At 38.1% G+C, this 18,296-nt stretch overlaps 1 protein-coding gene across 2 annotated transcripts in view; it reads right to left on the reverse strand.

Annotated features, from left to right (window-relative positions):
• Positions 1-8,582: 8,582 nt before the first annotated feature.
• Positions 8,583-18,296, reverse strand: part of Dhx15 (DEAH-box helicase 15) — a 40,388-nt gene continuing 30,674 nt past the window's right edge. The window contains exons 11-14 of one of the 2 annotated variants that reach the window (XM_055623941.1): positions 17,228-17,350; positions 11,485-11,612; positions 10,310-10,479; positions 8,583-9,146 (exon numbers count right to left, since the gene is read on the reverse strand). In XM_055623941.1, the coding sequence (XP_055479916.1) occupies positions 9,029-9,146; positions 10,310-10,479; positions 11,485-11,612; positions 17,228-17,350 (539 nt within the window). In that variant the 3' untranslated portion in view covers positions 8,583-9,028. Of the gene's footprint in view, positions 9,147-10,309; positions 10,480-11,484; positions 11,676-17,227; positions 17,351-18,296 lie in introns of both variants that reach the window. The other variant, XM_055623940.1, reaches the window with a different exon arrangement.

An 18,296-nucleotide genomic window follows, 5' to 3' on the forward strand; every position in this document is an offset into this window, starting at 1 on the left:
TTTAAAACAAGCCACAGAAACTTACCCAACATCTGATCATGGCTAATGGGTATATTTCTTATTACAAACATGAGGGCGATACATACCCATTCAACAAAGTATATACATATCCATTCAGCAAAAATTTGTGAGATATCAAGTGATATAAATTCCCAGTGGATCAAAAACTTGAATTCAAGCCCACGACTTCACACCATGGTTCTCAACTCCATATTCTTTTCAGCATACCAAGCTTTGGCCACAAATTTCTGAAGTGAGAGCTGGCTGAACCACCCTGTAAAGTAGTTCCTCAAACACTAGCAAATCTTTTACTTCCCACTCATACACAGAAATATAGCTAAATAATAACTGGAGGATTCATAATACATAATAAATGATACCCTGTATAACAGTTTGGAATGCTGCTCTCAGCAATGGAGGTATCACAATATCTGACCTCAAATATATATGCTGTAGAGCTATAATAACAAAAGCCTGCTACTGACATGAAAACAGGTCTTTGGGAAAGGCCTAGAAGAACCAGCAAAGCTGTGTGTGGCCATCTTATTCCTGACACAGGCAGCAAAATACAAGTAGAGAAACAACAGCCCAGTCAACAAAAGGAGCTGGCAAAACTGAATATCCACCTGGCAAAGAATGAAATTAGAAAGTTATCGCTCACCTTGTACAAAAAAATCCCAGCACTTGAGAAGCAGAGACAGGTGGATCTGAGTTTCAAGTCTATATATTCTATAACAGAACTATGTTATAGAATATAAGGCTATGTTGAGATCCTGTCTCAAAGAAAACAAAAAACAAAGCCAACAAACACCCCCAAATCCAAACAAAAAACCAACCAAACAACAACAAACAAAAGCCAAACCTCTCACAATGTTTTCTACAAAGCAGGGGAAGAACATTTATGAGGCTGTCCACGTGCTGGGCTGTAAGGGCAGCTCAGAGGCTGCCTAAAACCCCACACCCCTCCCTAGGTGGCCCATGGCCAGTGCTTCCGCCAGCTCTTCAGCAGAAATTGTCAAACAGGAGGCTGAGAATTTTTTGGTTTTCTCATCTAAAAGCCTGACCACTGGGTGTCAGTTTCCAGGGGAAGGAAAATAAACAGGCGGTTATTACCCCACTTAATTGTACCCACAAAATCATGTGAGATTTGCCAAAGCAATGAAAATCAGTTGGGCCAAGTATGTCACTTACGTCAGATAAAGTTTATTTAACTTTCACTCACATAAACACATCAATACTTATCTTTCCTAATTTGTACAAATAAGTCAATAGACAGCAAAGGCTATGAGCTCAATCCTTGCTTAAAAGATGAGGCAGTAATGGCCAGTGACAGTCACTAATCTAGAAAGCAACTTGAAAGGCTCCTGACACCAAAACACCTGGAGCTGCGACATCTTTAAAGGCACAGTGGAGATGATTGGTGACTGAAATTTCCAAAAGTAAGGCTTCATGACCCACTATGTTGTGCCATCTGCCAACAAGCAAACAAGAGGAAAAGAAGCCTTAAGTGCGGTAAAGGACACAGGGCTAAAACACTGAGGTACGTCTGCACTGGTGTGGGTCGACCACGGGGTATATAGCATGATGGAGAGATTCAGTTGATGGGCATTGTGGGCCTCCCCTAGTACTGCCAAGACTTGCAATGGAGTACTACCACACCATGGACTGGAAACACACCTTCAGTGTTCTCTTGCCTTGGCTGGGCCCTAGTGAACAGTCAGTGGTAAGTACTGAACACAGTACCCATACTCCACTAAGCGTTCAAACAAACAGTAGGGGTACAACCACATTGGAAACTTATTGCCCAGCGAGCAAACTTTCCCTTAAGATAACCATATATGGTTATACTATTATCTACTTGATAATAAAAATATAAAGAAATAAAAATAAGCAAATTTCATCTCTAAAAGAACCAAGATGTCATAGCCTTATTAGAAGCTAATTACATAATTAGAAAATGATACTCTACAGTCATCAAAGGCTTATATTAACTCCCAGAGTTATATCATTAAAATGGAGTGAAAATATTTTAACTCAAAAAAAAAAAAAAAAAGGTTTGAAACTATTTTGCCTTCATGACATGTATACAGTTTAAAAACAACTCTCTGAAGATGAGGCTGGCCTTTAACTCAGATATTCTTGCCTCTGCTGGGATTAAAGACTTGCACCATCACCCCCAGCTCAAAAAACTACCGGCTAGAGAGCTAGCTCAGCAGTCATGAGCATCTGTGGGTCGTGTAAAGGACCTGAATTCAATTCCCATCTCCCACACGATGCTCACAACCACCTGTACCTCCAGCTCCAGGGGATCCAGTGACCTCTTTTGGCCTCTGCAGGCACATGCAAACGAAACATACATTTAAAAAAAAAAAATATAAAAAAAAAAAAATTTTTTTTTTTTTTTAGGTAAAATGAGGAGAGGAAGCAGGATTTAAAACTAAAAAGGCTCCAGGAATGTACTATGAAGATAAATAATAAGCTGAAAGACCTTGAACACAATTTTTATCTCTAGGACTTGTTTAAGATAAAAAAGAGGGATTGAAGTCAATGACTCTTGAGCTCCTTCTATTCAGGACACTGCCCTTTCTGATTCTAGGACAGTTACTCCATCTGCAAAGGAGTTCCCCATCCATGCGGCTCTCCCACTCCACAAAAGAAAAACATAGTATCATTTTCAAAGTCAGAGCCAGAGCCTTGTGGCACATCCCTGCAGAGGTTATAAAAAACCCTTCTCTTTCAAACAGCAGAACAGTTGACTCAGAGTTTGGTAAAACTAAGTACCAGTGAAACCAAAATGGATTTTTAACCTACTAGAAAATCTAAGTTGACAAAGCAAGCAAGAATTAGCTCAAATGGCTGCGGCCTTCCTCTGAGCATCTTGGAAAATGCTTAATGGTTTGAGTGTTTACTGTATATGTCACAAAAAGCAATGAGGCTGGAAGTGTGAATGTGGTATGCTTAGAAGCTGAACCTTCAGTCACTGGGGCAAGTCTCAAGAAGTAACAAGCTAAAAACCTACAAATTCATATCAGGAATTGCCTGAATCATACCAGGATAAACTGCCAACTGTATTTTCATGTCTCCAACTTTTCAGTTACTGGATTTCACTATGATTCTAAGTTTATTTCCCAGGAATGGATACAGTGAGACAGTTTGCAAATAACTTTTGATGTACAGTGGAACTTACAGAAAAAAAATCATTTAAGAAATCGAATCTTAAATAATAAAAATACTCTTAACTAGAGCATTCACACATCTGACTGTGGATTCAAGAGCTTATCTGAACAGAACCCATGCAATTACACTGCCTTCACTCAAATAGTGTCAGAAGGCAACTACCCTATTTACTACCCACTGATAAGTTATGACACCACCATTTCATAGCCTGTCACCCTATTTCGTTTACCCTCACCACTATGTCCAGGCTTTCCTCAGTGCTAAGGACTGTTCACAAATGCTTTAGTGTATCAACTGTAAAAAATCAGGATGGCAATGCCGCAGTCAGAAACCAAATAATTACCTGAATGTGAAAGGCATAGGGTGATGAAATGACATTTTACTTTTAATTGAAATTTTTCTAATAAACAGCATAATTTAAAACAACCACAGAGAGAAATCTAACAGACCTGAGATTCTATAGGAAATCCAATGGCTATGAAAAGCTTTCAGCACTCTACCAGTTTTAAGAAAAAACTCAATATGAGCATGAGGCTGAAACTCACAATGGCTTAGTAGATAAAAAAACTGGCCACAGAAACAAACAAACAAAAAAGCTAACTGCCAGAAGAGCACAGAAACAAGCACAAGGCCTGGGTTCAAACCCAGATCAGTCTGTTCAGGATGCTAAGCTCTCCTCATTGTTTCAGATTACCAGCCTTATTCTACCTCAGTGTTGAGCAATTTCTAGCTTAGTGGGTAAAAAGGAGTGGGTATATGAGGCAAAGGTCTATTACCAAAAAGGAACAAAGAGTCAGCCATAAGAACAAGTCATAGCAGTTACATTTTCACTGATCACTGGGAGTGAGGAAGGGCAGAGGGCATGGGAGGCAGAGCAATAAATTAGAACAAATGACAAATGTATGAAAACGCCACAGTGAGGGTCCCCTGATGGCTCAGAGGGTAAAGCTCTTGCATCAGTCACTAGGATGGCTCCCCGTCTCAATGAAAGGCACTTTGGTTTGAACAGGCAAAAGATAGACTTCATCATGCAAGGTTTCTAGCCAACAAACCTTGGGAGTAAGCATGCTCAGATGCACACAGCACGGCTCCACTGCCACCAAGAGTGGCTGGACTGAAACCTACTAGAGTAAGGAAGGCAGGTACTGGAGAGATGCTCATCAGCTACATCACTGGCTTTTCTTCCAAAGGACCTGGAAACCAATCTCCACCACCCCTAACTCTGAAAGAACGAGGCCCACACATAGTGCACATGCCCAAACACATAACAAATTAGAAAACTCAAAACAAAAAACCCTATTTCATCCAACTTTTGCAGCTGGATCTGCTCTTCCATGCTTACCTCTTGTGATAACATAACAGAGTGGAAAACTAGACTGGGGAAAAGGGCACAGTGGTAGACCTGTAATCCTTGCAGCAGAAACTGCCAAGTTAGACCAGCTGAGGTTACAGAGCCAAGTCTACAAAACTGCCCTAACAACACTAGATCCACCTGGTTCCTTGGGGGTTAGAGCAGAGCTTGGGCATCTTTCAAAACTACAATTAGCACTACAATCTGAGCCGCAAGAAGCTGATCAGGGACTAGTACTCTATAACTCAGATCTAGAGCACCAAATTGTGCAGAGTTGGCATGTTTGAGCACTGGTCATCATCACCAGGCCTATAGTTCCACTTCTTCCATAATCAGAAAAAAGGGTTATCTGCCTTGGGGCTATGTGTGCCACTCAAGTTTTGATCTGAAATGCTCAGTCCCTGCAACAATCATCACTACTGATTACTTTCTTCCCTCCCACCACGCTATGTTCTCTACTGCCTGCAACCTTGTCTGCTGGACAAAACCCACTCACTAAGCAAGCATAACCAGTTCTCCACCAAAACATGTCTTACCTGCCATCACACGTCTCTGTGATAAGAAGAAAACTGTGGGGGGTGGGCGTTAGATTTCAAAGACTGCCCTAGTCTCTATCAACAAACTTTTACCAAGTTAACAAGCAGATCTGATCCACTGGAGATGTTAAAACAGTCAGCTTTTTGTGAAAACTCTTACTGCATTAAAATTCATCTACAGAGGCCTTGAGAGGCACAGATGCGCCCATTTGAAGTTTAGTGAGTTCCTTCAAAGTCAGCTCCTGATTAAGTGAATTAAAAATATAAATGGATTTCAAATCCAAAGTTTCACCAGGATAATTAAACTTAGGAACTAAGTTATACAAAACACCCAAATATAAAGCTTTAAGAACCTTATTTTGTCCAAGTAGTCTTCAGTTTGTTTTTGTATTGATTATATATTTAAAAAGTACACTAAAAGTAACTGCATTCTCACTATAAAAAATCAGAGGCTAAAAAAAAATCTAATCGTTGTCATAAAGTAACTGAGTGCACAAAAATAAACATTTCCCTAATTTGAAAATGTGGTTAACACTGGTCAATTGTCCCCTAGATGAAATATCAGCTTTTTTGTGAAGACACTAAGCAGTGATATCCAAACACTTAAGATATTTTCCAGCTTCTCGTCTGGCAACAGTTCTACAATATAAAATGACATTCAGCTAATATTAAGCACTAAACTCCGATTCACTTATCATTTCAGTCATTCCCTAAAGCAGTCACATTTTAATTCACTCTGCTCCTTTATTCAGATTTGGGTAAATCAAAATTTCTTCTTTAAAATGTCCAATTATTTCTGCAGGCAGCAAATCCATGAGCCAGTATCACCAATACTGACATGAATGCCCTCAATCAAATATTGCAGGGCCACCGGGCATAATGAAAAGAAGCTGCACAGATCTGAGCACAATCAATGTATTATTAAACTCTAAATTTAAAAAGGGTGGGAGGAAGGCAGGCATGGTGGCACGTGCCTTTAATCCCAGCACTTGGAAGGCAGAGGCAGGTGGATCTCGATAGTTTGATGACAGCTGTGAGTTTGAGGCTAGTCTGGACTACAGGACAGCTACAGAGAAACCCTGCCTTAAAAAACAAAAACCCCACAGCACCACGTGAGCCAGAATACCAATCACCTATGAAAAATTCCACAAGGGAGACCCTGTAAACAGGTGGCTAAGCCCGATGTTCACACTTTGACTTACTAGCTACACCTGTGACTTTAAGGCTTGTCTAAGATGTCTGGTACCTGACATCACATTATTGTTCTTTGTATCAATTTTTAAAAACTCAACTAGACCTTATGTTGAGACTGTCCTGGACAGTACAGTCTAACACAATGAACTCTGGAGCTGGGGCTTAATAATTCAACCGTGGTTTAGAGCACTTATAATAGGAATAACATTAGTCCCTAAAGCACCTGCCAACCTAAGTTTAGATTCCCAAAACCCACATAAAAACAAGGGATTGTGGCACTCGTCTGTAACCCTAGTCACATAGCGTAGATGAAGAAGATGGAATAACAAATGGATATCCACAGTTCATTGCCCAGACAATCTGGTCTATCACTGGGCTCCAAATTCTTTTGAGAATTCATGCCTCAAAACGTTAAGGTAGACAGTAACAGAGGAAGATACCTGACACTGACTTTGGGCCATTTCATCCATTCATCCATTCATTCACTCACTCACTCACTCACTCACTCACTCACTCACTCACATTCTCTTTCTCTCCGCAGTAGAGTATGTACTAGATTCAATTACAATACTCCACCCTCAATGCCCACAATCTGTTAATTATTAATGCATCTACAACAATCTTAAAAAGAGAAACAACAACAAAAAAACAGAAATTTAAGAACAAAGTGCAGGACATTTGCAAAACACTATGGTTTAAGCTCATCCACTAACAATGAGACTAGCAAGAACACTTTTTGCTCTTCTGAGTTCACATGTCCTGAGACAAGTCACAGTAAGTTGAAACTAATGTTTCCATAACCTGCAATGATGCTTGTCTAACCATTTAACCATCATGTAATGGCTGCCTGTGAAGTATTTTACTCAATCTTAAAACCCAAGTTCTGTAGGGTACTAGTTTAAAAAAAAAAACAAAAAACTGAGAAGACTGACGCCCTTTCTAAGAGCTTGAACAATCAATGTGTAAACAAGTATCTACTGAGCTTGTCAACTTTACATTTAAATTTCATGGGATAAATTTGATTTTACACTGGTGAGATGCCTCATCAGGCAGACACTTGCAAACAAACCCAACTATCTGAGATCAGTCTCCATACAATAGGAAAACCATGATAGGAGTAAACAAAAATTGATGAACAATGAAATCATGTCAGAATCAGAAAGAAATTCTTATCACTTTCTCTATGAAGTATATGAGCCAGTCCTAGAATTCTCGGTTGTTAGGTACACTTGAGTACTTTTCATTGCTCCCTAGTAGGTTCTGCTAGAAATGCTGGATTAAAAGTCTCTAACAATCTGGTTCTAATTTTCTCTTAAGACATAAACAAGACAGAAATATCTGTAAGTAACTGTTACTTTCTCTTACTCCTGAGGCCAATGAGCCAGTGTTTTCTCATCTCTCTGATGTGATTTCTAAATATCCAGAACCACTGTAATAAGAGGCACTCTAAAAAGTATTCAGATCCCTTGAAACTGACACTTCAAAAGAACACAACTATACATTTCCCTTTTATATGTAAAAAGCTGAGGAGGCAGAGGCAGGAGAATCGCTGATTTCTTTGGCCAATCTAGTCTACACAGTAAATTTGCAGGTCAGCCAGGACTTCATACTGAGACCCTGGTCTTAAAACAAAGCAAAATATCAAAGCAAGAGAAAGGGGCATCCAATGTAATAACAGCATTTAGTTTCTATGTGAAAAATTTTTATTACACTCCCTTTACAAACTAGCTACATCAAGAACCTCACTTTGGTTCCAAAAGCCAAAAGAATTTAGTTTGTCTACTTCCTGCTAATAGGAAGGTCAACTTCTCATTTTAACACACTATACAAATTACACTATAAAAGCTTCCAACATTCAATATTTAGTAAAACTAGTGGTGTTCCATAATACCCTCCCCTCCTATGCACCCAATACACATATACATGTGCTATGGGCTGGAGTGCTTAAACTGCTCAGCTGAGTACAATAAGATCGACAAAAATGCATTTAACAAGGTAATAAACTACCAGCTGAATGAAATGAACTTTAAGAAGAATGAGGAGAAAGCCATTCTTCCATTATTCTGTCTCTAGGGATCCAATTTCAAAAAATATTACACACTTTATCCCATTAGATCACATACTGATTAACCTAACAAAGTGCTACATTATGCTCTTTAAGCCCTCGTTTTAATGGCTACTGTACCTAAGGAGCACTCCTTTCGAAAAAATGCTAAATAAGTAATAACAGTATAATTACAATGAGAAAAGAAAAATCCCAACACTTAGGAAAAGCAGCCGTTATATAGACTACAATAAAAGATACGGAAGGACTTGGGCCAAGATTAGTATAAATAGACTTTATTGAAGTCAGTGCCTCTGTACGGAGACAGAAGATTGTGTCTACATAAGCACAAGTTGTAACATTTCACAACTTCTAAAAGGAATGTCAACAATTACAACGATCATGCATACCATGGTCGATAATCACATTTTAGAAGCATTTTCAACCATTTCTAAAGAAATGCTTAAAACATTGTTATATATAGAACTACTTTCAATAAACTGCAAAACATTGATCGACTTTTCCAGTATGAGCTACAGTGTCAACACAAAAGGGAGGCATAAATGTTTAATTTATGAAATCAGAATGGAATATTTACTGTAAAGAAAAATTAAAAAGCTTTCAAATAAAGGCCATTATTGAACCAACATGAAGAGCACAACTTGAACTTGACTTCATTCATCTTTAAAGCTGTCCTCTGAATAACTTCAGTTCTAAGCATTGAATTCAGTACTGTGAATATTCCTTGGATTGAAGTTTGGCAATAATGCGGTCCAACTGTCTCTTTGCTTCACACTGTGGGAAATTGCTCATGTCATAATATTGAGGGGCAATTTTCACCAACCTGTCCAGAAGGGAGGAAAGTTATGAAACCAAGATTTAAGAAGTACTAGAGTTGCTAATAATCACATTACTGCCAAATGAAGGCAAATATTCAAAAACAAATCAATGATATAAAATATAAACCCCATCTTTACAAACATCAGTTTAGAATTGTCAGCTCAGGAAAAGTACAAATCTTCTGTTGAATTCATCAACTTTGAAAAAGTATCAGAATTAATTTTAAGAATTTGCATTAAAATGAAAATAACACAAAGCTACTCAAGTGTTTCATCTGACCCTACAACTTTCACCTGTATTTTAAAGGTTATGGTTTTCCTAGTCAAATGATTTCATCTCATTTTCAGTGTTTTAGGAACTACAAATATAAAACTGTATCATTGATAAAGGCTAACTACACATCCACCCCTCAGCAAAGCATTAGATAAAATGGTAATGTTCTACACAACTGAAGTGTCAAAAGTCATAAATCAGTCATGGATGGAATCGGCAAAACACTTAAGTGATGTCACTTAACGTAAATGCTTTCCAGTTCACTCTTGGCTGACAGTCCCATAACTTACAACAGGGGTGGCAGGGGTGGGTGGGTGGAGGGGAACTGCAAGAGTAGCACTGTGCTAAAAATTGAACAGCCAGTCTTCATTACAATTTCTAGAAGCTAATATGCTAGCCAAGATGCAATGTGATTTTTTTTTTTTTTTTTTGGCTTTTCAAGACAGAGTTTCTCTGTGTACCCTTGGCTGTTCTTGACTTGCTTAGTAGACCAGGCTGACCTCAAACTCTGCCTCCCTGAGTGCGGGAATTACAGGCATGTGCCACCGTGCCTGGTTCATGATAAAATTTTTATCTCATTAAAAAAAAAAAAAAATTATTAAGGAAAAAAAATGTTTAAAATAAAACAGGTGAAATGTTAAAAAGACACTGCTTTCACTGACTATGAAATGACCCCAACGAAACGCCTAATGTTAAGTCCCTGCCCACATCAACATCCCCACTGTCTTCTCACTAAAAAACTGACTTAAAAAATTCATACTATGTTAATCCTACATCTATATACAGGAATATACACGCCTAGCTGAGAGCAGAGAAGAATATGTCTACTAAGACCAGTCAAAGTCTATCCACAGCAAAATACTAAAATCAAAATTGAAAACAAAGTGTGCTTACCATTCTGGCTTGATATCTGTACATGTCCGGATATAATTCTTAGTTGTCAGCACAAACTCATTATAGAGCACCCATTCAGGCTTGTGATCAAGCACAGTAGAGGGATGCAACTGGACCACCTGGTTATCTTTCACAGTTAAATAATGCCCTGTTCGCTCTAAATGTGCCACCTGAAACCAAAACAATATATAAAATAGTGCTTGCAGTGAAATACTTGTAAGAGTATGACAATTTTTACATGAAAAAGAGTAGAAATCAGGCTTAAAAACTATTTTTGAGTTTTTAATGCACACACATGTGTTTTGCCTACATAACTATCTGTGCACCACATGTGTAGCTGCCTGAGGACAGAGAGGATGTTGGATCCTCTTAGAATTTGATTTACAAACTGTTTTTAGCTGTTACACGGGTGCTAAGAATTGAACCTATGCTGTCCAGAAGATAGCCAGTGCTAGGGCTCTTAACCACTGAGCAATCTCTCCAGCCCTTGTTCTTTCTTTTTATTCAATGGTTATTACAGAAATATGTTGTAAAACAAAGGTATTTACCTGGTTTTTTTTTTTTTTAAGTCTTCCAATAGCCTCTAATATAGTACATTTAAATTAAATAACTTGTAATTAGGAAAAACTCAGAATGGCTTACATCAAAGGACACTTGGAGTGCTGCAAGTTGGTCATGAATACCAATGAGCTCTATGTAAAATCTCACACACACACAGACACACACAGATGTAGTTATTTAAATGTGGCGACACATGCCAAGCCCAGTGGTGCATGCCTTTAATCCCAGCACTCTAGGAGGCAGGACCTGGCAGATTTCTGAGTTCAAGGTCAGGCTGGTCTATAAATCAAGTCCAGGACAGCGAAGGCTACACAGAAAAAACCCTGTCTCGAAAAACAAAACAAAACAAAAAAAGAAAGAAAAGAAAAAGAGAAAAGAAAAACATGGACACGGGGGCTGGAGAGGTGCTTCGTGGTTGCTGGAGAGATGCTTCGTGGTTAAGAGAACTAGCTGTTCCAGCAGAGCCAGGCATCGATTCCTAGCACCCATGTAACACTGAGCATGCACAGCTGATGTTCACACATACTCTCCAACTCAAACCAAACCAATTAAGTTCAATAAAAAGCAAATACTATATGAACATTTAATTATGGATACCTGACCTAACTACTTACCTGCATAAAATACCCAGTAACCAATGCTTTTCTTATATTAATATAATAGTCCCTGCTTGTAAAATCAGTACTCCGACGGGGCAAATTAAATCTGTCCATAATTCTTGATAGCTGCTGGCGTACATTGTCTGCAGACATCAGGGACCGGTAGTTAATGAAGTTGTCATAACACCACTGAACAGATTCATGATCTAAAAAGTTGAAGGGAAGGAAAAAAGAACCTTGAATCATCCACACAACAGAAAAATTTGAAAGGCAACTTTTTTTTTCAAAAAAAAAAAAAATAGAAAAGAAAAAGCTACAGGGCTGGAGAGATGGCTAAGAATGTGTACTGCTTTTGCAGAGGACCAGAGGTGGTTCCTAGCACCCATGCTGGGTGGCTCACATTGAGAGACTAGTAGCTCCAGCTTCAGGGGGATCTGACACCTCTGCTCTCCTCCAACACTTGAATTTACCCTCAGATAGACAGAAACAAAGACAGACACACCCACACATCCATTCCTTAGTAAGAAGTATCAGAGAAAATGTTTATATAAAACTTCTCTAAATAAACTGTCGTACCACCAACTTTTCTTTAAAAAACAATAAACCTGATTCAAATGAATAAAAAAAAGTACTAAGGTTTCTGGCTAATAGATAGTAAAACAATGACTTTTTTTAAATCAATGGTTCTTAGCAAATTGAGTTATTTACCTATTAACAGCCACCTGGCTGTTTCCAACAAAGGATTTATTAGACACTGGTAGATTCAGAGAACTTGGTAAAATGCCAGATTTTGCTCATTTTCAAAGAAACCAGAGCCTTAGCTGAAGAAAATCAAATACAGCATTAAGTAATGTAGTGAAGTTCCAACAACCAGCATGCTGCTCTCTAACTGCACCTGAACTACTCCTTTAGATGGAGAAGCTAAATTATGATTGTGGCAACATCTGCCTCGGCAATTTCTCCAAGGCCAATGAACAAGCATGTCAAGCATTAACAATTTTACTACACGTATTATCAAGAAATAATTTTCTACTAATGAATTCTTAAAAATCCTCGAAACCCAGTATTATTTAGCTCAGAGCTCAAAAGGCACTGAATATATTGAAGAAAAGAATCCTTTTGGAGTAACCTGCTTTTAATGACAGTCAGGCAAGAAAACTGCATCATCTCCTTCACAGATCTTTTGGTCTTGAGAAATAAAATTGAGAGGATTGGAAAAAGGGTAAAGTGTACAAAAAAAGCACTAGAAAACAGAACGTTGATCTTCGTCAGCTACTATAACACATATACTGCTTTATCCTTTGGTGCTAGGATTTAAGTCACTATATATAATGTGTATCTTTGTCTTAAACTGACTTAAATAAGTAGATAGGTTTATCATTTTACAAATACATTACCATTTTACAATTAAGAGTAAGCAGGACTATGAACCAGTTCTTCAAACTTAAGAATATGACCAAAAGTTGGGCAATGAAAATTTCTAAACTAAGGTATTGTTGATTTCCACACTCTGACCAAGGGTACAGCTTTTTAAAGTCTCTCAATTTTTAGAAAACAGACATTAAAGACTAACAAGAGCTGGGCATGGTTAAACAACCCGTTGTCCTACCTACTCAGAAAATCATTATCACCTAAGTTCAAAACCATTTTGGATAAACCAAGCAAAATGACATATTAGTGAGTTGAGATAACCAAGTTTCTATCATACAGCTCTACTATATTTCTAAATTGATAAGAAATAACTAAATAGGATAGATAAAAATCTGCATTAATGCTACTCGTTCCTTAGAATGCCAAGAGCTACTCTACATGGTGAAATGCAAGCCATCTGAAAATAAGAATGAGGTCTCCCCACATACAAAGGTGTTACAAAATAACTTAAAACTTGTTTGTAGATATTGTACTGATATTAAGATCATTTTATTAACATGACTTCTTAATTCTTCCATATTAATATAAAAATCTGAGATTCAATAAATAGGATATGAAACATTCAAATAATGGTATGGTGATCTGGAAAAAATTTTTAAAGTTTGCGTTTTGTTTTTTTAAAATGTTTATCATTATTATTTCTTAGTTACATATGGGGCCATGTGAGTACAGTAACTGGTGGAAGCCTAAGTCTTCAGGTCCTCCTAGACCTGGAGCTAACAGCTGTTGGAGTTAGCCAGTGTGGGAACTGAACTTAGGTCCACAGGATGAGCAGGAAGGGGCTCCTGGGCCCTGAGCCTCTCTCAAGTGTCAAATGTTTGTATTTTAAAAGGCAACAATTAGTGAATAAAGGCTAACTGCTCTACTTTGAAGAGTCTGTTCTATCAAATACATTTGCTGCCTCTGGTGTAACATAAAGAAGAGTTTAACAGGCCTAAAAACCAACCAACGCTTGCCACCCCTTTCCTACTAGAAGCATTTCGTATAAAATAATCATGCCTCTAGAAAATTAATCTATCTTCCTTCCCTCTCCCTCTCCCCCACCCCTGGTTTTTCAAAACATGATTTCTCTGTGCAGTCTTGGCTGTCTTGGCTCACACTGCAGCCCATGTAGAGTAGGCTGGCCTTGACATCTCACCTCTGCCTCCGAGTGCTGGGATTACAGGTATGCACCACTGCGCCTGGCTAGTGTTATTTTCTAATTCATCTCCCCCCTCTGGCTTCTGGTCCTACCTCAACAGGAAGAGTAAGACATCTGTGGATAACTGCTATTTAATATTTTCACCAAACTCATCTACCCAAAAGTCAAAATAAAAAAATATATATACTACTATTAAATTTGATTTTTATACTTGCTTTAAAATGAAATTGAGAATATTTAAAAACCTGTATTAATGACAGTATTTGAAATTAGAAAAATTAAATAAGTAAGTGGGCAATTAATGTTTTCTAATTTTACAGGTGAGAAATAATGAGGTGACCTTTGCCTTTCATGTCATGTGTACAGACTACCCATAGTTTGACCAAGAACAGTAACTCTTATTGCTCATTCAACTTGTTACTTTGTAAAAATGTTTTTTTTTTGACTGCTCAAAAACATCACTTTATTTTTGAGATAAAATGATTCCATTTTTAATGACAACTAATGCATTTGCAAAGAACTAAATAGGTCATCAGTTGTTTTTTTTTTTACATTTTATTTTTTTCTTATCAGTTACATTTTATTAACTCTGTACCCCAGCCATGTCCCGATCCCTCATTCCCTCCCAGTCCCTTCCTCCCTCCCTCATCTCCACCATGCCCCTTGCCAAGTCCACTGATAGGGGGGACCTCCTCCCCATTCATCTGATCCTGTTTTATCAGGTATCTTCAGGACTGGCTGCATAGCTCTCCTCTGTGGCCTAACAGGACTGCTCCTCCCTTGGGGGGTAGGGAGGCCAAAGAGCCAGTCATTGAGTTCCTGTTAGAAATAGTCCTTGTTCCCCTCACTATGGGAAACCAATTGGTTACTGAGCTACCACAGGCTACATCTGAGCAGAGGTTCTAGGTTACATTCATACATGGTCCTTGGTTGCATGTCAGTCTCAGAAAAGACCCTGTGCCCAGATATCTTTGGTCCTTGTGGGGCTCCTATCCTTTCCTCATTAGACTAACTCCCCTTCTTTCTTATGATTCCCTGTACTCTGCCAAAGGTTTGGTCATGAGTCTTTGCTTTGAAAACACTGCTAGTTAGAGTCTTTCCAATGCGCTCAGTAGACTCCTGTCAATGTTCAATGCGCATCCCATTTGTCTTTCAAAACAAGGATTGATCATCTTACCCCATGTCCGCTCTCTTGATTATCTTTTTTAGGTGTATAGATTTCATTATGTTTATTATATCTTATAGGTCTACATAAGTGAGTATATACCGTGTTTGTCTTTCTCCTTCTGGGATATTTCACTCAGGATGATCTTTTCTAGATCCCACCATTTGCCTGCAAATTTCATGATTTCCTCCTTTTTGATTGCTGAGTAGTATTCCATTGTGTAAAAATGCCACAATTTCTGTACCCATTCCTCCGTTGATGGACATCTGGGTTGTTTCCAGGTTCTGGCTATTACAAATAAAGCTGCTATAAACATGGTTGAGCAAATATCCCTCTTGTGTACTTGAGCAAACTTTGGGTATATACCTAGCAGTGGTATAGCTGGGTCTTGAGGAAGCACTATTCCTAATTGTCTTAGAAAGCGCCAGATAGATTTCCAGAGTGGTTGTACTAGTTTACATTCCCACCAGCAGTGGAGGAGGGTTCCCCTTTCTCCACAACCTCTCCAGCATGTGTTGTCCCTTGAGTTTTTCATTTTGGCCATTCTGATGGGTGTAAGGTGATATCTCAGGGTCGGTTTGATTTGCATTTCCCTGATGGCTAATGAGGATGAGCATTTCTTTAAGTGTTTCTCTGCCATTCGATATTCCTCTACAGAGAATTCTCTGTTTAGCTCTGTTCCCCATTTTTTAAGTGGATTACTTGGTTTGCTGCTTTTCAGCTTCTTTAGTTCTTTGTATATACTCGATATTAGTCCTCTGTCAGATAAAGGGTTAGTGAAGATTCTTTCCCAATCTGTAGGAAGGCGTTTTGTTTTGATGACAGTGTCCTTTGCTTTACAGAAGCTGTTCGGTTTCATGAGGTCCCATTTATTGATTGTTGCTCTTAGAGCCTGTGCAGTTGCTGTTCTGTTCAGGAAGTTGTCTCCTGTGCCAATGAGTTCTAGGCTGTTCCCCACTTTTTCTTTTAACAGATTTAGAGTATCTGGTTTTATGTTGAGGTCTTTGATCTACTTGGACTTTAGTTTTGTGCAGGGTGATAAATATAGATCTATTTTCATTTTTCTGCATGTGGACATCCAGTTGGACCAGCACCATTTGTTGAAGATGCTGTCTTTTTTCCATTGAATGGTTTTGGCTTCTTTGTCAAATATCGAGTATTCATAGGTGGGTGGGTTTATTTCTGGATCTTCTATGCAGTTCCATTGATCCTCCTTTCTGTTTTTATGCCAATACCATGCAGTTTTTATTACTATTGCTTTGTAGTACAACTTGAGATCGGGGATGGAGATACTTCCAGATGATCTGTTGTTGTACAGGATTGTTTTGGAGATTCTGGGTTTTTTGTTTCTCCATATGAAGCCGAGAATCTTTTTTTCAAGGTCTGTAAAGAATTGAGTTGGTATTTTGATGGGAATTGCATTGAATCTGTAGATTGCTTTTGGCAGGATGGCCATTTTCACAATGTTAATCCTACCAATCCATGAGCACGGGAGATCTTTCCATCTTCTGAGATCTTCTTCAATTTCTTTCTTCAGAGACTTGAAGTTTTTCTCAAACAGGTCTTTCACTTGCTTGGTTAGAGTCACCCCAAGGTACTTTATGTGGTTAGTGGCTATTGTGAAGGGTGTTGTTTCCCTAATTTCTTTCTCGGCCCTTTTGTCTTAATGACTGTATAAGCAATACAAAATTGTTTAAAAAAAATACAATATATAGAAATTAAGCACATCACAATTTTTCTCTGTTAATACTAAATTTATACAGGTCTCATTTTTATTACTGTATTTCAAGTTTTCTGTAATTGTTCCTCTTTCCCTTGATTATAAACGTAAACAATTTTGGAAAAGATTGGGCAATTTTATTTTAACTCCTAGTCAGGAGTTTTTCTAACAAACCTCAGAGTTTCTAATGTAAAGTTGTCACAGATTATAAATGAAAGTGAGTTAAAAAAAAAAAAAAAACATCTTTTACATTGCAAATGACATTTATACAAACGAGAGCCTTCAATCAAATTTTACTTACTTTGTTTAAAAGCGTGGTAGACATTCAGCAGTGTCAGATGATCTCCATCTATGTGGGCAAATCTCATCTTGGCCTCATCTGCAGCTTTCTTGGCCTCCGTGGGGCGAACAAAACACTGTGGGACTAAACAAGGTTGGTATGGGCCCAACACAAACGCCCATATCGATGAGTCACGCATTCACAGATAGAGGAACAAGGCCTAGCTAGGTCAGTTCACAGAGCATAGGGCAGGGCAGGATGGCCTCCAACTGCATCTTGGACTGTTTACTACCTTGATTTGGTACATCACCTAACCACATCTGTAAGACAAGAGGGTTTCAAAGCTACAGAGTACCTGATTATTTTAACTAGATCTAAAAGAAGGCATCAAAACAGCTATTCTGAAGGCCATCAAATTACTAGAAAGCTCAACTTATTTCAAAAAACCAGTGCTGATAGCTCTACCAATAACCAGAAGTATGGTGTCAATAGCCTTTCCATTAACTGTAATTTTTCAAAAGGCCATCCATTCAACCCACTGAATGGCTGTAGTTAAAAAGCTATACTTGCCCACTGAGTAACTAAAACAACCAGTCTACTGCCACATTTCTATCAAAATTGTTTCCCTAAAACTGTGGCTATTACCAACTGGTGGGTATCACTATTAGCACCGGTAAGCAAAAGCATACGCAAACATTAAAAAAAAAAAAAAAAAAAAAAGGAAATCTTGGGTTTGATAATAGCAGTAATGGTGGAAGGTTACACCGCCTTAGAATTAAGAAAATTCAAGAAGGCTGGGATGTATTCAGTCTAATGTTGTAGCATTTTCATTAAAAAAAAAAAAAAAAAAATCAGTTAACGAAGCCCCAAGTTAAAAAAAATGAACCAAACCCTCAATATAAAAGTAAATCCAATATTAAAGAGTTGACAATTAGTCAGAAACAGTCAGTATTTCAAGGGTCATCAAAATATCAAACTACAGTAGCTGTTTAGAGCCTCAAGATTAATTCACAAACTTTTAAGTTGTTACAAAGTATGCACTACATTTTTTTTTGAAATACGACCTTCCTTAATTCACTTTACAATTCCA

This window comes from Psammomys obesus, unplaced genomic scaffold, assembly GCF_907164565.1.
Source record: "Psammomys obesus unplaced genomic scaffold, mPsaObe1.curated_primary_1811, whole genome shotgun sequence".
Lineage (NCBI taxonomy): Eukaryota > Metazoa > Chordata > Mammalia > Rodentia > Muridae > Psammomys > Psammomys obesus.